This window comes from Ictalurus punctatus, chromosome 12 (assembly GCF_001660625.3).
Source record: "Ictalurus punctatus breed USDA103 chromosome 12, Coco_2.0, whole genome shotgun sequence".
NCBI lineage: Eukaryota > Metazoa > Chordata > Actinopteri > Siluriformes > Ictaluridae > Ictalurus > Ictalurus punctatus.
The window spans coordinates 8,634,295-8,654,319 of NC_030427.2; the positions used below are offsets into that span (position 1 = coordinate 8,634,295).

Below are 20,025 nucleotides of genomic sequence, written 5' to 3' on the forward strand. Positions count from 1 at the left end.
CAAAATAATAATTATTACTAAGAAATTATTAAATGATTTATCCTGGGTTAGGAAAAATGGTATGATACGCCAATACAGCAGGCTGATCTTGTCTAAGAAGATGGTTCATATGGTGCGTACATTTTTTATTTATTTATTTTTTTTACATTTTACATACTCACACCGATATTCTGTATATTTCTGCACTGAAATCCAGACACAATCAGCTGGTTACACATGACAAGGGGCAAGGGCCAGCTACAGAGCACGAGAAAAGCAGAGAATGCAACACAAAGTAAAACATGTTTGAGATAGAGAGAGTTCAGACTGGAGAAAGGAAGAGGGAGAGAAAAGGGTTGAAAAGTATGGGATGGGAGGGGATGAGATGGGATTGCCCAAAAGCCTTTAGGGAGGGGGATCCACGAAGAGGGCCTGACTTGTACAAATAGCCACAGCTGCTCATCATCCCCTCACTCCTGTCCTCTTTCCTCTCTTGTGTGAGTGTGTGTGGCCACTCCGTCCTTCCAAAATGAGCCGCGCCTCTTACGCCTCCTCTCAGTCCTCCTCATACCGCCGTGCCTTCGGCGGGCCCGGCTTCACCACAACCCCCATTACCCGCTCCTCAATGCTTGGCCGTAGCCCCGGAGGCTCACATGTCAGCTCACGGGTCTACGAGGTCACCAAGACGGCTTCATCATCACCAGGCTATACCAGCTACCGCGCGTCTTCCTATGGCATCCCTGCTCATTCAGCAGGCATCTCCCGCTCCTATGCCGCCGGCTTGGGTGAGACACTGGACTTCAGCTTGGCCGATGCCCTCAACCAGGAGTTCCTCCAGACGCGCACCAACGAGAAGGTTGAGCTGCAGCACCTGAACGACCGCTTCGCCAGCTACATCGAGAAGGTGCGCTTTCTCGAGCAGCAGAACCAGGCTCTGACTGTAGAAGTGGAGCGACTGCGGGGCCGAGAGCCAACGCGTGTCGCTGACCTCTATGAAGAGGAGATGAGGGAGCTGAGGCGCCAGATAGAGGTTGTGACCAATCAGAGGTCCCGAGTTGAAGTGGAGCGGGACAACCTGGTTGATGACTTGCAGAAACTCAAACTCAGGTGAGGAGTGGTCAGTAAATTCACTTCATTACAGAAGATAAATGTGATATATCAGAATAGATAGATGGACTAGATCAACTGATCGACAGATACTGTTACAGCAGTCAAAGCAGAGTATGAAAGAAGAGCACAGCATATATACCATGTTTGACAATGCACCAGTATTACCGCTATACCACAATACCACAGTGAAAATAACAACAGTCTGTTTTTGTAGTGTCACTTAAGACTATTTTAGAAGAGCCAGAGACTATAAGAGGTCAGAAGAGTCATAAGCAGATCGGAACTCTGCTATTTTTGTCTGCAAAACGGTCATGTGAATGCCCTCAGAGGTTAAGTCTGTGTCAGAACGCATTTGTAATCATACGGCCCTGAGCTCCTACTGTTTAGTTCTGCAGTTATGTTTGGTGAGAGACAACAAAGACTCAAAAGGGTTTAGATTTCATTGATGGATGTGGAAAAGGAATTATAGAGCTCTCGGTGAAGGCGTAGCATGTTTTCATAGGCAGTTTGCATTTGCTCTGGTCTTGCCTTCCTCATTATAAAACAACCCACTCCTTAGCCGACTTCGTTGTCTGGTCTAATAAAGGCAGTTGTTGACGTAGAGTTTACATCACCACACAGTTTTTTTTCCTAATCAGGACTAAATATCAAGACATATTTGGCTTCCAGTTGGATGGGGTAATCTGTGTATGTTATGAGACATCAAGAAGGCTCCTGTCTCTATAAAAGGAAAAGAAGGAAGTGGCTTTTAAGATCTGTGTATTGTCTCTGACTGCAGGCTTCAGGAGGAGATTGAACAGAGAGAGGAGGCCGAGAACAACCTTGCAGCATTCAGAGCTGTAAGTCTGGCTCTCAAACACTCACTGAGGAACTTCCATCATTAGAATTATTAGTATAGTGTATATTGTGTAACATATCATTATGAAATCAATAATTCAGTCAAAATGACATTTAATGTTCTATGAGAACAGGATGTGGATGCAGCCACCCTCGCACGCTTGGACCTGGAGAGACGCATCGAAACTCTGCAAGAGGAAATCGCCTTCCTCAAGAAGATCCACGAGGAGGTCAGATCCGCCAAAAATACACCACACACACACACACACACACACGCGCAATGAGAAGGATTTCTTCTCTTCGAAGCAGCATGTGTTTATTAGAACAGAGCACTAATGTTGCACTATGATGGCTACAATTATAATAAATATCACGATATTCATGTCTAAAATGTAGAAAGAATTTTTATGCTGTTCAATTTTTCATTTTAAATCCGCAAAAAAGTTTCCTCCCGTTTCTTTTTCTGTTCATAATCCTTTATTCATTCAGATGTATGTCTTTTGATCAAATTATGACAGTCACTTTGAGCGCTAATCTTTTAAATGTAAAATATGAAACAAAAATCAGACTGATAAATCTGCCGCTACAGTATGCAACCAAACACACCGTTAAAACATAATTAAAAAAAAGCATTAATTATGAGCCAAATAATTCGAGCTAAATAATTAAAATATGACTGTGTAGTTCTATTGGAATGTAATGTATTTGAAGTTGTATTTGCTCCTGAAGATTGCAGTGCAACTTTCAAGAATTGTACAGTATATCTGAATATAAACGAGTAAAAACTGTCGATATGCAAAAGAGTGTGTGTATGATGTCCGCTCGTTAACAAACACACACTCCTCTATTAATTTCTCTCTGTTTAGGAGATCCGTGAGCTGCAGGCTCAGATGCAAGAGACTCAGGTGCAGATCCAGATGGACATGTCCAAGCCTGATCTGACTGGTGCTCTGAGAGACATCCGTTCTCAGTACGAGGCCATCGCCGCCAAGAACATTGCTGAGGCCGAAGACTGGTACAAGTCCAAGGTGAGGAAAAGCAGAGGACAAAACTGAACATTTTAAATCTTTTATCTCAGTAGCGATATAAATAACGCTTATGAGAACAGACGCAAACGGCGTTCAGAAGTTTGGGGATCATGGTGTGGTCCAAATAGAGATGAAGGGAATGAGAGAGACGCTAACATCCAAAGACTAGCAACGTATAATGCCTTTATTTCAACCTGGTACTTTCAGATTATATATACACTCACCATCCATTTTATTAGGAACATTTGTACACCTCACCCGGTGAGTTTTGGTGAGATTGTGCTTCAGATTCTGGTTCTTTGGCTGACAGGAGTGGAAATGATGTGGTCCTCTGCTACTGTAGTGCATTCATCTCATTCTGAGATGCTTTTCTGCTCACCACGGTTGTAAGGAGGGGTTATTTGAGTCACCATGATACTTCCTGTCAGCTTGGTACATTCTGCCCATTCTCCTCTGACCTCTCTCATCAACAAGGCATTTCTGCCCACAGAACTGTTGCTCACTGGATGCTTTTTGTTATTCTCTGTTAAGAGACACTTACTATAGACTTCCCATCAACTCAGACCAGGCGGGTCATTCACTCCGATCTCTCTCAACAACGAGGTTTTTTAGCCCGCAGACCCTCTGCACCATTCTGTGTAAACTCTAAAGTCTGTTGTGCATGAGAATCCAAGGAGATCAGCGGTTTCGGAAATACTCAAACCAGCCTCATTTTTTCCCCCATTCGGATGTTTGACGTGAACATTATCAGTTTACCCAATCATGTATCTGCCGTCACATGATTGGGTGAATGGATAATTGGATGATTGTGCAGGTGTACAGGTGTTCCTATTAAACTGGCTTGTGAGTATATAATGTAATGTTTCATGTTGATTCATGAATAATTTTAGTGTTAGTCACATTATTAAAATATATTAAATTATAGTTATTGAAATAATAATTATTAAAACCTAAACAGTGCACCATTGCAGGAAAAAAATGTATAAATGAAAAACTCCTGGTTTAGAACAATAAAGTATACATTTCATCCTCTAATGAACGCAAATATTTTTTTTTTTGGTTTTGACCCCCAGGTGTCAGATCTGAACCAAGCAGTATCCAAGAACAACGAAGCCCTGAAGCAGGCCAAGCTGGAGACCATGGAGTACCGACACCAGATTCAGTCCTACACCTGTGAGGTTGACTCACTGAAGGGCACGGTGCGTTTATAACATGGCTTATTAATAATATCTGCAACAGTCGTACCTCTGCATTAAGCATACCATTTCTGATTCCCAGAACGAGTCTCTGATGAGGCAGATGCATGACATGGAGGACCGACATGGACGCGAGGCTGCCGGCTTCCAGGACACAATTGCCCGGCTGGAGGCTGAGATCTCTAACATGAAGGATGAGATGGCGCGACACCTGCGCGAGTACCAGGACCTGCTCAATGTCAAGATGGCCCTCGATGTGGAGATCGCCACCTACAGGAAGCTGCTGGAGGGAGAAGAGAGCAGGTAAGAGATGGGTTTGTCTGAAAGGAGATAGGAGGGCTGATCATTCTCTTTCTTTGCTCGTTCGGACCTTGGACAAATCCGTTCACAAGAAGTTTTATAATATCTTTGAAAAGGTGTTGATGTGAATTTAGGACAATCCACCAACACTAACAAAGAAGTAGGCTCTTTAAAAGTATGCACTTTTAATCATTTGAAGCTTCTTTCACATTGTAATAATAAAAAAATAGGCAAGTAAATAAATAATGCATAAACTGTTTTGTTAAAATTGCCACCGTGACCCTCTTTAAGCCTTACAGTCACCTAATTTAATATGATTTCTTTATATTACATACGATTTGTTTTTGAATGTCTCTGTAATTTCTCCAACAGGATTACACTGCCCATGCAGGCCTACTCCACGATTAGTTTTAGAGGTAAGAGTGAAAAAAACAGGAAAAATGTGGCTTTCAATTTCAATTTAATAATGAAGGACATATATAATACATTATATAGCATCTACTATAAGCAGCTGTTCCCTCACCAGCCTCTCTATTTCTTCCTCGTGAATTAATAAGACAAAAACACAGCTTGAAAAGAGAAGAAAACAAAAAAATTCTCCGTCCTGAAGACTTTCCCATCATGGAAAACGGACTGTTACAAAGCACCGACACTGGGGACTCCTTCCATAAATGTGAAATAAATATCTCCTTACAGAAAGCTTTACCATATAAACGATCATATATTTTATATCTTGGTTGAATAACAACAATCTTTTAAATTTTTTAATCCTTTTTTTTTTTTTTTTTTTTAAATGTGGAACGTCCACCCAACAACACCTTGCAAATGATCCGTTACTATAGAAACGATAGTGTTTTACAACACAACAAGGCCGTTAATATAAACCCGGCACAGCCGCTGTCATAGAAATTTCACACCTTCTGATAAACCCGATGATGCATTCTACAAAACATAACCTTTTCATTTCTTACACAACCTCGTAGCTGTATTACACTGAGCAAAATAAGACGTCTTTATTTATTTATTTATTTATTTATTTATTTTAATAGGTTTGTTGCATGCACGAGATGTTGCCTGTAAAATCTCGGTCAAAATCTTTTTTATGCTAACGCTTTAATGTTTAATTGACTGTAGACAGTAGGATAACATGTTATTGTCGGAGAGACAGATATTTACCGTAAATTATGTATACGTACATTAAGATGTAAGATCAAAACTTAAAACACAAATGGTCTCAAAACCAGATTGTTGTGCTTACTGTGACTGTTAAACAGAGACCAGCCCAGAGCACCAACAACGAGCTTCTGAAATGCACTCAAAGAAAACAGTGCTCATCAAGACGATCGAGACCCGTGATGGCGAGGTATAACACACACCTACATATACGCAACCTCAATGCCAAACATGCTCCTCTAAAGATATCGTCATACAGCATGTCTCGACTCGTCAGGACTGACCTGCCGTGCAAACACACCCACACACACCCACTACTAAAGTGTACCCACAGCAGTAGTGTAGCTTCACTCTTACTATCTCATTATACGAGAGGAAAACAGGAAGTGTGTGTACGCCTCCAGCAAATTCAATATTTAACAATCACAGCATGCTCTCACGATTCCTAGAAACTCATAGAAATCAGTGTGCATGGAATGTTATGCCTGACGTTATAACCAATTCGAGTTGATTAACAGTCGTAGTTTTGTACAAAAACAAACAAAAGTTGTTGAGGTGATAGAAGGGTTATGGGTTTTAATCCCACTGCTGAGCTCTTGCGTAAAGCTATTAACTCTTTAACTGCTTAGCTTTTTAATATTGCAACTCATATTTGAGTATCTACAGGAAAGGTATGAAAGTGAGGAATGTGAGTAAATGCATCTGCATGCAATGTTCCCTCTATTTATTTATTTACTGAGCAAAACTGATTTCTACTCGGCTAGTGAGGTCAGTGACCTGCCTCAACACTCTCCTGAAGGCTTCCGTTCCCTCACGCAATCTGCGATCGATTAATGCCCGACGCTTAGTAGTGCCTACTCAACGTGGCTCGAGGTCCCGTTCCAGAACCTTCACACTAACTGTCCCTCAGTGGTGGAATGAACTTCCAACCTCAATCCGTCACTATCTTCAAAAAAACAGCTAAAGACCCAGCTCTTCCGTGATCACTTCACTAACCCATAAAACGCCAACCCCACATTATCCTAAAAAAAAAAAAAACCTACTCTGTGCACTTTGCTTCTTCTAGAACTCAATTAAAAGATCTTCTATTGTAGCTCTACTTGTATTGTTCTCTACTTGCTTTGCTGGTATTTCCTCATTTGTAAGTCGCTTTGGATGAAAACATCTGCTAAATGAGTAAATGTAAATGTCAATATGCTTTCATTTAATAAACTGTGACGTGCTTTATTTGTCCAAAGGTATAGGCTCATACGTTTGCGTGTCTTTTGCCTTTTACAGGTGGTGAGTGAGTCCACACAGCACCAGCAGGACATCATGTAGAGCTTCACCTAAGGAGCTGAACCACAAAACACCACAAGGAGTTTCAATAAAACCATAAGGTCCAGCCTTCATATCCTGTGCTTTTTTTTTTTTTTTTCTTCCATTACTCTAGACACAGCTTATCTGAAACATGAGCACTGCTTCCAAAGTGGAAGAGATCTTTAACATTTTGCCTTTTGAAAAAGAAACAACAATTTCTTAAGGAATCTACGTCAAAAGATTCTTCTGCATTCACGCAGAGCCAAACCATGAGAGAGGGACGTGGGAAGAAGAAAGGACAAAGGTCAAAACACAGGTAGGGGATGATATGTAGGTGAATAAAGAGGGCAAGAGAGGACAGGAGGGAGGACGAATGAAGAGCGAACTCATAGCCGTGATATGTATGATGAGGAAATCAGAATAAAGTAAATGCGCATCAACCATCCTATTCTTTCTGTCTGTGTGTGTGTGTGTGTGTGCTGTATGTGTGGTATGCAAATGAAGAACTATCCAATAAAAACACATCACCCACATGTTGGAATCACATACTTTATCGTAATATCCAGGTCCATACAAATACATGCTTTACAATAATAAGAATAACATTGGATTGTAAGGTGCATGTCCTGATGAGAACTGTTCACTCAGGTCTTTGTGACCAAACTCTGCTGTCAGAGGGGAACGGTCTGTCCGCATGTCACGAATGTAAAATAAGCCATCAGATAAATAAACACATCGTGACTCAGCACCCTATTAATTAAAAATTTGCAAAAATCCGTTCACGAATAAGTCAAATAAATAGTAAAGGCGGGTAAAACAATAAATGTGTTAAATGTGCATTCTAGTGCATTCTATGTACAAAACAGAAGTGCAGCGACTTGACTGAAACGTACGGCTAGGACAACAGAATAATAATTTCAAAAAAAAAAAAAAGAAAGAAAGATCAACAGATGCCCTGGAAGAGCATGGTCTTTTCAAACACAAAGATTATCAAAAATTAGAAGAACGCCTATCTTGTTCTTGAGGACACCACAGATGTTAGTAGAAGGCATCAGCATTATCACTACACTTTACAATGGCACGGCAAAAGCACAGCAATGAGTGACAGGATTTCACGGGGGATTCGCTGATGCCAGACGTCTCTGGGTGGAAGTCCATTTAAACAACATCTACCAAAATAAAGACAAAAAAAACAAAACAAAAAAAAAAGAACAAAAACGAGCACTTTCTTTCTCTCACTTCCACAAGCCGGTGCTACTGCCAATAGTTCCATCCGTTTCGACAGTCCGCAGTGTTCCAGCCGTCCCTGAGTATCACTTTACCTCCTGTTTTTTTCTGTCACCATTAGAAATTGCGCTCATTCTGCACCAGAGAGTCTGCTGTAATATGGCTCTTTCCCCTGCAGCCTCGTTAAAACAAGGCCAAGGAGCAGATTCTCCTGAGACAGCCTCCCAACTGGAGCCTCAAGGCAATCCCCCTCCTGCACAGCTATTTGGTACAGTTCATGACAAATTTGTGAAGTATGACAGTGCAGATGTAAATGCTAGAATCCACAGATTTACAATGAGAAGAATGTTACAAGATTCAGCACCAAGAGAGAATTCCCTCATTGCAATAATGCAGGACAGACAGGGAATCTTTATGGGGGTCCAATGTGCCGCTTTTTAAACAAAACAAACCAAAAAAACAAAAACAACAACAACAAAAAAAAACAGCGCGATGGAGCCGGGCCTCGATTTATTCTTTTCCAGATTCTTTCACCTGGTAATTCTAAGGGTGACTGATGTGCCACCGCTCAGGCACGTGTTCATCAGTAGTAGTGTGCATATGTGTGAATGGGAGTTTGTATGGGTGTGTGTAGGTGCGTGCATATCTTGAATACACTCCTTAAGCAACATGCTCATGCCTGTAGCTCCCCCCACCCCCTGCTCATTGTCTATACAGTGCTTACAGCTGTGTATGCAGAGACAGGTCAGGGACAGCAGCAGGACAGTGAGATGAGCGTCTCAGAGTGTGTAACCATGTGCACGTGTGTGTCGTCACACTCGGAGGTTCGGTCCAGCACCAGAGGTGAGGGGGACTGTTGAGCCGCATTCGTAGTCCATGTCCACAGCTGTGTGTGTGCCAGAGAGACGGGCACCAGGATACGCACACCCTTCCCCTTGCCGCTCTCGGAAACTCTGGATGTAGCTCTGAAACAGAGGGGGGAGAGAGTGAGGGTCTGATATGTTGGTGAAAACAGAAGTCGTAACTAGGTCCGGATTTGTGAGAGAAACAGGTTTTTAAAGCATTGTGCGATGCTTACTGGCCATTTTATAGGAAACACATACTGGACACCCACGCTAGTGCTGGGCGATTTTCACGATTCATTCGGTTAACTCGAATTGCAAAATGTTCGAATCAAGATTGTACATGATTTTATACAGCCGTGCTCATAAATTTGCACACCCCTTGCAGAATCTGCTAAATCTTAATACTGTTAACAAAATAAGACGGATCATGAAAAAATCCCATGTTGTTGTTTGTTTAGTGCTGCCCTTAATAAACTAATTCACACAACAGATGTTTACACATAGTCCACAAGACAATAGCTGAATTTATAAAAATGACCCTGTTCAAAAGTTTACATACGCTCGATTCTTAATACTGCGTGTCGTTACCTGGATGACCAACGACTGTGTTTATATTCTGTGAGAGTTGTTCATGAGTCCCTTGTTTGTCCTGAGCAGTTAAACTGCCCGCTGTTCTTCAGAAAAATCCTCCAGGTCCTGCATATTCTTTGCTTTTCCAGTATATTCTGCATATTTGACTCCTTTCCAACAGCGGCTATATGATGTCGAGATCCGTCTTTTTCACACTGAGGACGACTGAGGGACTCGTACACGACTATTACATAAGGTGCAAACATTCACTGATGCTCAATTAGGTAACACGGTACATTAAGAGCCAGGGGGGTGTAAACTTTTGAACACGATGATCGATGTAAATTGTTAGCATTTTGTCTTCTAGGAGACATCTTATTTAGCATCTGAAGGGCAGTACTAAATGAAAAAAAAAATCGTTCAACAAAATAACAACAATTTACACTGATCATCCTGTTTAATCATCAAATTAAACTTTTGGAGTGGCCTAGTCAAAGTCCTGTCTCGAACCAAATCAGATGCTGTGGCAGGACCTTAAATGGGCAGTAAAAAATACCCTCCAGTGTGGCTGAACTAAAGCAGTTCTGCAAAGAAATGAAAAATTCCACCACAGCGCTGAGAGACTGATCTCCAGTTATCAGAAGCGTTCGGTTGCAGTTATTGCTGCTAAAGGTGGCGCAACCAGATTTGATGTTTAAGGGGGCAATTAGTTTTTCACATGGGTGATAGGTGTTAGGCAACTTTTTTTTTTGCTTTAATTATCAAAAAATACTTTATGGCATGCTTACTCGGGTTGCCTTTGTTTTATGTTGTATTTCGTTTGAAGATCTAAAACTATTTAGTATGAGATGTACACAAACACAGATGAAATCAGGATGGGGCAAATACTTTTTCACAGCACTGTGTGTGTGTATGTACACACAAAATTTTTTTGAATATCATGAATTTTTTTAATTCAAAAAGTGGAACTTTCATATATTCAAGATTCATTGCACATAAAGCCTTTCTTGATGGTTACGACTTACAGCTCATGGAAATAAAAAATCCAGTATCTCGAAATATTAGAATAAACAATTTATAATACAGAAATGTCGACCTTCTGAAAACTATGTTCATTTATGCACTCTTTACTTGGTCGGGGCTTTAATCCTTTTGCACGAATTACTGCATCAATGCGGCGTGGCAGGGAGGCGTTCAGCCTGTGGCACTGCTGAGATGTTATGTAAGCCCAAGTTGCTTTGATGGCGGCCTTCAGCTATTAATATCTCTCATTTTTATGTACTTCATAGTTCAAAGGTTGACAATACCGAGTTGCATACAGATTAAATATATTTTTAAAAAATAATGTTCTAGAATTTCTATGCGGACCCCTTGCGCCACCTGGTGGCCACCCAGAGGGCCACGGCCCCCAGTTTGAGAACCACTGCTCGATGGGGTTCAGGTCAGGCGAGTTGGCTAGCCATTCAAGCACAGAAATACCATGGTCAGCAAACCAGTTACTAGTAGTCCTGGTGGAAAAGGAAATGGAAATCAATATCTCCATAAAACTCGTCAGCAGATGGAAGCATGAAGTGCTGTAAAATCTCCCGGTAGACGCTGCATCGACTCTCGACTCGAGAAAACACACTGGACCGACACCAGCAGATGACATGGCAACCCAAATCATCACCGACTGTGGAAACTTCACACTGGACTTCAAGCGACAAACCTCTCCACTCTTCCTCCAGACTCTGGGACCTTGATTTCCAAATGAAATGCAGCATTTACTTTCATCTGAAAACAGGACTTTGGACCACTGAGCAACGGTCCAGTTGTTTTTCTCCTTAGCCCAGGTAAGATGCTTCTGATGTTGTCTCTGGTTCTCTAGTGGCTTGACACAAGGAATGTGACACTGCCACATTTCTGAATTAAAAATACTTTATTCTAATATTTTGAGAGACTGGATTTTTGATTTCCATGAGCTTAATCATCAAGATTAAAACAAAAAAAAATCTTGAAATATTTCACTTTATGTCTAATGAATCTAGAATATATGAAAGTTCCACAAAAATTCCAACATCACTTCGGACATATGGAATTGGTAGAGTCAGATGAACAAGTTTGTGTAAAATATAACGCTGCATTACATCCTTAGCCTTAATTCGTCGAACAGAATTACGCCATTTTCGACCTCGACTTCAGATGAAGTGGGAAAATGGCAGTTAACTCCGCATGAGCGGTATATATTGTTTTAAACAACAAACTGTATAGTCATTGTTTTAGATCTAGTATATGTTTGTATGTTGATTCATCTAAAGCTAATACCTGCATATACAGTATAACTCATTTAAAGGTAAGACGTTTTACTTTGTTTATTTCTGATGCTGTGCGCAGCCATGTTGATTTGATGTCAATCCGTAAACGGGAAAGAAACACTGATTTGGGAAGAAAACCCCAAGTTGACTTCTTAGTTGCGGAAGGTATTCCATGTCACGAAAGACATGGTCCTCATTTACTCTGTCGAGAAAGAAGGGTTCACCAAGTTGTACCAAAAACAGGTACAGTGCCATCTACAGCAAATATTACAATGATTTAAAAAAAAAAAAAAAAACTCTTTCTTTAAATATCCAGCATTTAAAAGAACAATTGTTTGCACTGTTTTCTACATTTTCCAAAGTCCATTCTAATAAATGAGCAACTTTATAAATAAATTGTGTCATTTTTTAAATTGCAGTGTGTAAGAAATTTTTTTTTTTTTTTAAATAATCGTAATCGAGAAACGTTCATAATTTCTGCAATATCGCTCAGCCCTAACCCACACCCAACATAGGTGTACAGTTATCTTACATTCACACCAGCAAGTGATACGCCACCATTCCTTTTCTACATATGTCTGCAACATGGATCAAGCGACAGAGCAATAAGCGACGTTCGAATTAAGATTTTCTCAAAACTATTCAAATTAGTTATGACAGCGACAAAATTCACAAGATTCCTCAGATGGAGCAGGTAGTCTGAAGAAAAATGTATAACCATGGTTTCATCTTATCCTGCCATGTAGAAACTCTCATTAAGTGTGTAGAAAACATTATCAAGAAAAAATAAAGCTTGAAAGAAAGTAGCAGAGATCACTGGTGCCTTTGGTGAATGTGCGTAGCTTTTAGGAGTCAGCTTGCTTTTGCAAATCTTCCATCGAAGCAAGTACGAATCCTAGCAATTAACATTAAAATTCAGTCAAACAATTTGCGCTCTGATTAGTGCGGCATATAATTTGTTAGAAGCTATATATGCTAGCTGCTACCACTTCTCGTTGGAACTTTAAAAAAAAAATGAAAATGCTGGACAGTGTGCACGTCCACAAGCGACAACAGGATTTGCGACTAGAGACTAAAGCTCTCGAAATCTTTCGCATGCACTATTTGGGTTGGCTGTCCTCTAGCACTGCACCAGTGACCATATGACAGGTGAGTAAAAGTGCAGATCAAAGATCAAAGCTTCTTACAGGAGAGAGGACATCTCCGTCATAGCGGCGGACGGGCTGGGGTTTCCTACGGTACGGTGGTTCTGGGTGCATGACTTTGCCCGAGTGTGTGTGGTGTTGAGACTGCTGCTTCCTCCTCTTCTTCCTGCTGCACTCTCTCCTCTCCTCCTTCTGTCTGATCCGCATGAGCTGCACTCGCCGCTGCTGACGGCTTATCATCACTGACACATGGAAAATACACGGTGGAGACAGACCACAGGTTTTAACTTGCATCTAGTGCATATATAAGTGTTAACTGAAACCTCATTCACTATTAAATGAAGAAAAAAAAGAGAGAGAGAAAAAAAAAACTACACACATATGCTAAAAGCTTAGTTTGGTTTCAATTTTTACAATGTGTTTAATGTAATTTACAACACACCCAGAGTCCCCTGCAGGAGATACTTCTTAGAGCACACTGACAGACTGAGCCATCTGCCACACTGCCCACACATACGCACAGTCACACAGACAGACACACTCTCCAATACACTCATTCACCCAGACAGCCTCAATCGTGCATTCTTAAAAATGCACACAGGCAGTACGCACACTAGGGATGGGCATTTTGATTATTTTGTCTACTTGAGTACTCGAAGTAATCACTCGAGTACTTGTCAACTACTCGTGTTCCGTGTTCATTTACTGCATGTCACGGACATCTTTTGCTTCTGCAGTGCATCTTCTTGTTTCAGTGTCTCACTTGTTTAATATGTTATAACGTTGTTTCTTACAAAACAGTAAAAAAAAAACAAAACAAAACAGCATAATAGAAATACAAGCATCATATAGTGTCATAATGTGAAGACCTGCTGGGTAAAATCAATAAATTATTTCAGAGAAAGCACGTCTCTCTGCTTTTCCCCCGGTTACCGTAATTATGGTAGTAGAAGCGGATGGCTTGACCGGCGTTGTGCCGCATAGTTGCCATAACCGTCACGTTTTGTTCAAGTTGAAAATAATCCATCCATCCATCTTCTATACCAGCCTCAGTCGTCACGGCGAACCTGGAGCCTATCCCAGGGAGCATCGGGGTACACCCTGGACAGGGTAAATCCATCGCAGGGCACAATCACATACACTACGGACTCTTTGGAAAGGCCAATCAGCCTACCATGCATGTCTTTGGACTGGGGGAGGAAACCGGAGTACCCGGAGGAAACCCCCGCAGCACGGGGAGAACTCCGCACACAGGGTAGGAACCGAACCGCCGACCCTGGAGGTGTGAGTCGAACGTGCTAACCACTAAGCCACCGTGCTCCCGGTTTCTAAAAAGTGACACGCACACCAAAACAACCTACGTTCTGTTCCATCCAGTATGTGCCCTTCTCCATCACGTCGAGTCTCTAGGTTGTATTGGAGCTACTGTACTTGCTGTTATGATTCAGCCTCAAAGTATGCTGAAAATCACGACATAATCATACAAACAAAACGTGTCGTCTTTGTGTTGTTGTTTATTTCTGGATTTATTCAGAAATCACGTAAGATGATCTACACGACCTAAATCAAAAACCGCATGATCATCCTTTTAATGATTGATTTAATGATTGATGTCTCTTCTGAGTACTCGTGCCCATCCCTAATGCACTCACATGCTGAAACACTAGACTATTCATTGGAAAGACAGCTGTAATGCACAAACAAGCGCAAAATCTAAAGAAAAAAAAAGAAAAGAAGCTTAATTCGTTTCTGTCAGGCACGAAAAGGACACATGCTCCTTTGCACTTCGGCTAAATCTTGACAAACACATTCAGAGCAATCCCTTTCTCATAATGATGCAGAGTTCTAGAGACAGAGGACTGAAAACATGTACTACAGCCTGTTGGAAAAATCAATGTGGACTCTTCAATATTTTATGATTAATCACTGCATGCACTTGGAATTTGTTTGTGCAAGTATAAAACGAATGTCTGTTTGCTGTTTGAACTTCTACGCACCCCATACTAATACTAAACAGGAAACCCCTTTGCTCTAAGACTTAGCTTAAGTTCTTCATGGCACAGATTCCACAAGGCGCTGGAAGCACTGCTCTGAGATTCGGGTCCATGTTGACGTCGCATAACTGCTGCAGATTTACCAGCTGCGCATTCATGCTGTGAATCTCCTGATCTACCACATCCCAAAAGTGTTCTATCGGATTCTGGTATCTGGTAAAGCCACTGAAAAGTTACTGGAAGTAGCCGTTATAAGATGTATAACTTGTGTCCGTGGTCAGCAACAATACTAAGATATGCTGAGCAATTCTAGACTGAAGGGCCCAATGCGTGGTAAGGAAACATTCCCCACACCATTCCACCACCACCACGACCAGCCTGAACTGTACACACAAGGCAAGGTGGGTCCAAGGATTCATGCTGTTGACATCAAATTCTGGTTTCCATTTTGTTGCAGAAATCCAGAGTTTGTAAACCAGGTGATATTTTTCCAATCTTCAACTGACCAGTTTTGGTGAACCTGTGTCCACTGTAGCTTCAGATTCCTGTTCTTGGCTGACAGAACTTGGACTTGAAGTTATCTTCTACTGTTGTTTTTTTTTTATAAAAAATGTTTTTTATTTATTTTACAAAACAATATTAGAAATCGATCAAGCTGATTGGCAGGATATGAAGCCAAGCAGGAGAAAGTGAGTGTGTAAGAGTCTGATCCTTTAAGAGTGTTGTCTCATATGGTTCTTTTTTTTTTTTTAAACCAACCATACTCATCCCTGTTAAAGTGGACCCGGATGGGATCTGCCTGCAAAAGATCTTTTGTTGTTCGCAATACAAATGGACTCAAAAAGGGGGAGATCTCAATCCACTTCTTGTTCAGACTACAACTCCTTTACCATCATTTAATATCAACTACGCACTGAAGCTGTACAACATAATAGTGGGACAGGTTCTCTATTAGCTTAACCGCCATGTTAACCCAACACTTCTGACCTTGTTGTGGGACCACATGACCCCACGGAAAGCCATTTGAATTGTTTTTCTGTTAGGTGACAGAAAACTGGAGCTATGGATGTACAGCAATTCTCAAGTCCTTTATCTATAAAGCAAAATGTGAAGCGGACTGAGACCCCTTTGTTTTCACAATGCGCAAATCAGGTGGACCACAAAACGAACCCCAAACCGAAGTGGGTCACTTTAGAGGGGTCTGAGTTCATTTGTTGTGTTCACGTAGGATCTGAGATGAGCTGGGAGCAATGAAACGCACCAAGTGTGAAAACACTCTAAAAGAAACTGAAGACCCTTGTTTGTATATATTAATGTGGTTCAAGTACAGAATCTTAGAGAAGTCTTCGTTCAAATGTTGCTTGGTGCTTCTGTTACAGTGCAAACATAGGGTAACAATTCACCATACCAAAGTCAAAAAAAAAATTCTTGTTCCATTCTCATTATCCTCACCTTTAGTGTGGGAGTATCCCTCAGCCGTCACCCGCCACTGGATGAGCGCTCCCAGCAGGGCGAGGGCAGGCCAGGCTCCAAGCACGGCCCACGTCACCCAACACTGCGAGCGTGACGGTACGGCCTTCACCCGCTCATAGGTGTAATGCACCAACGCAAACAGCTCCACAAAGTAATCGGCTGCCACAGCGATGACGGCTGCTCCGAACGCTGCTGTAGACAGAGTGGTGAAGAAGCGCTGCCACTGCAGCGTGAGAACAGCGAACAGCATTCCCAGGCCCAGCAACACCCCGAGCGGCACCCACACGGAGCGTGGTGGTGCTGATGACAACTCCTCCATGCCCACCAGCGTGCCAATGCCTGCCAACAGACCCAGCAACAGGCCCACCATGAAGAGACCAACACTGCGCACCAACATGGTGACCAGACCGCACAGTGTGCCGATGCCCAGCCCGATGCCTGCGCTTGCCTCAGCGCTCAGCTGTGTGTCTAGGTTCTTGTTGCACAGCAGAAAGACCACCACCGAGCCAAACATCAGGCCTGTTAGGAAAAGAACGGCCTTGAAACAGCGGTAGCCTGTGAGAGAGAGAGTTTACTTTATTAGCTCACTCATCTATTAGCTCTGTTAAATTACTATTTATGATATAAATTACTAGCTAAAGTAACATGACATGACAGTCCTGAACCTAAGGTACATTTAGAGTTAAAATTATACCCAAAGACAGGGAAAAGTACACTAGATGGCCAAAAGATTGTGGACACCTGACCACCACACCCATATGTGCTGGTTGGAAATCCCATTCCAGATGTATTCACCCTTTACTTTTATAATAACCGCCACTCTTCTGGGAAGGCTTTCCACTAGATTTTGCAATGTGGTTGTAGGGATTTGCTCATTCAGCCACATGACGCAGCCAGCGTTCCTGTTCAACCCAAAGGTGTTTAGTGGGGTTGAGTTCAGGGCTCTGTGCAGGACAATTCGAGTTTTTCCACTCCAACCTTGACAAACCTCGACTTCATCCGAAATCGCATACTGTGATAGTACCTACAGCATTAGATTCAGTATCTACTACTCGGCCGTTGATACAGTACGTACTGATCAGTATAAGTGGTAAGCATACGGTAAATACAAACCAGACTTACTACGCGGTGTGGATTCTGACAACTCTTCCGCTCCACTCCCAGTGCATTATGGGATAGCACAGGTTCCACAGTGTCAAATGGTTCCATACTGCAGAATCACGGCGGAAGCAGTACGTAATCTGGGTGTTTCGCGCCTACTGTTTTATGAATACCAAGAATTCGGACATACTACACCTTTGGCGTACTACTGTATAGCAGGGTAGTAGGATATTCGGACACACAGCATGTCTCCGTGGACCTGCTGCTACAGTTTACACAGACATCCTATACAATTGTGTGCTTCCAACCATTTAGGGAAGGCCCACATTTCTATGGGTGTGATGGTCAGGTGTCCACAAACCTTTGGACATACAGTGTATAAACACAAGTACTATTTAAAAATGTATTTTAATACCAATCAAGCCTTTACCCAATTTTCTCCTAATTTTGGACTGCCATTCCCTGAACATGCTTTGACACGCCAACTGCCTTGTTGTGTAGACACGAACCAGCAAGACAAACACAATTTGCTAGAATCACTAGGACCAACAGAAGAGAAAAGAAATCCATCTTTCCCACTGAGAGCAAGGCTAATTATGCTTGTTTGTTGGATTCGAATTCGCAACATCGTGAAAGAGGGAAGCGCTCTGACAGTTGCCACATGTCATGCTAATAACTGAAGAGAACTTAAAGCTCTACACAGGTTGAAAAAATAAAGCACTACTTCAAAGTGTGTGGAAACTAACCGTACTGTCAGATTGGATAGCGGGGATACAGAGAGACAGGGAGAGAAAGAGAGATAGAAGTGGTGTGATGTAGAAAATAGGCTAAACGAGAGCTAAATGAGTCACGCAAGATGAGAGGACGGGAGTTGGTGGTAACGCGAAAATCTACCAGCTGTGCTGACTTCACAGTTCAAAAATGACTCACTAGTGTGATCTTGTGACTCTTCAGATCTCATTAGCATGTCTACGCTTTCATCACCCACCCATCTGCAAGCATCTGAGAGACAGACTCTACAGTTCCATCGCTACAGAAACAAAATTATGCTGCATTCAGGCCTTTCATGGGCAAACAGAAGCTGGTACTGTGCTTGAATATTATCTAAGATTTATGGAGAACTCATTTCAGGCCCTCAGTCTTTGCAGAATGCTTAAAACTGATTAGCTGTGCAAAAAAAAAAAAAAAAAAAAAGCACAAAACAAACAAACATAACAGTTCGGGTTAGTGAGAACACTTACATAATCACTGAAATGACTATATGAAGATTAAAGAAAACTAAAGCAGCCAACTTCCACTGAGCAAAAGTAATTTTATGGTAATTTAAAAAAAAAAAAAAAGGCGAGAGTTCCTTGCTTGAGCAATGTTGCGATCAAACACTTTCCTATCTGGTCTCTGGGTCGATACAATGAAGTGAGCTGAACTGTTTATTTACCACAGACATAATTAGAAAGTGATAGTGAAATTACAATTGACTTTTTTCTTTGAAAAAGACCATTTTATGAGAAAAACAAATGTCTCGCAAGGCATTCTGGATCACCAAGATACATCACTGTCCAAAAGCAAAGGTGGCCTTTATTTACATAATCGTATTTTAAGTAAGCGTATTTTACATACTGCACATCACTCTGTCCGCTTTGTGACTGTGAGCTGCGAGATTTTAAAAGATTAAATGCCATATTAGCTTGTGTCTGTTTATAAAAATTAGCCCCATTACAGAAAGGATGGCTGAGTTTGGCCATTAATTTGCCGGTGATGGAGAAAAAACTTGGACATTTAGAAATGTTTGATCAGTGTCAGTCAGTACGTTTACACGGACAACACTAATCCAATATTAACCCGATTAAGACGATACTCTGATTAAGAAACTAGCATGTAAACAGCCATTTTTAATTACCTTAATCCGATTAAAGTAAACACAAATCGGATTAAGACGTGTGGAGTACTCCTGATTTAGTCGCATTATGGACGTGTATTACAGACATGTAAACACCTTAATCACACTATGAACGTCGTGTGAGAGTTTTCACCGCATTTTGCGACAGGACACGATCACACACGGCAGCGCTCAACCGTTTTATGGCAAACAAGAGAGCACGGCTGTGTCCCAAACCGCATACTTGCCTACTACAGGCCTGTAGTGGGGAAAAATACATGTATCTCGGCTACTATATGGACGGTAAGTACGCGGTTTGGGACGCAGCCCACGGCTTCAAGCAGTCGTCTATTAGCACGTACAGCACGACAAATAATTAACCACACTTGAAGCGTTCGTAAAATTTTTAAATGAAAACACCCAAAACTGTATACGGTACCACAATGAAAACGAACTGTATGTCGATACGTGAAATTCTGGAGGGACGTCGGACGGCGTGGCGCGGTGACGTAATGACGTGTGCCGTTAATCTAATTATGTTCTATAACATGTAAAACGGGTACATGACGGGAGTATTC

At 41.7% G+C, this 20,025-nt stretch overlaps 2 protein-coding genes across 2 annotated transcripts in view; one reads left to right on the plus strand and one right to left on the minus strand.

Moving 5' to 3' along the window:
* Positions 1-286: 286 nt before the first annotated feature.
* On the plus strand, positions 287-7,365 carry desmb (desmin b). The gene is made up of 9 exons (XM_017482434.2): positions 287-1,086; positions 1,868-1,928; positions 2,061-2,156; positions 2,793-2,954; positions 4,028-4,153; positions 4,233-4,453; positions 4,823-4,866; positions 5,725-5,813; positions 6,902-7,365. The coding sequence occupies exons 1-9, from the start codon at positions 509-511 to the stop codon at positions 6,941-6,943; spliced, it is 1,419 nt and encodes a 472-aa protein (XP_017337923.1). The 5' UTR covers positions 287-508; the 3' UTR covers positions 6,944-7,365.
* The window catches only part of tmem198b (transmembrane protein 198b), a 34,311-nt gene continuing 21,332 nt past the window's right edge, over positions 7,047-20,025 (minus strand). Inside the window, exons 3-5 of the mRNA XM_017482435.3 lie at positions 16,450-17,025; positions 13,046-13,245; positions 7,047-9,114 (exon numbers count right to left, since the gene is read on the minus strand). Of these exons, the coding sequence (XP_017337924.1) occupies positions 8,962-9,114; positions 13,046-13,245; positions 16,450-17,025 (929 nt within the window). The 3' untranslated portion in view covers positions 7,047-8,961. The remainder of the gene's footprint in view (positions 9,115-13,045; positions 13,246-16,449; positions 17,026-20,025) is intronic.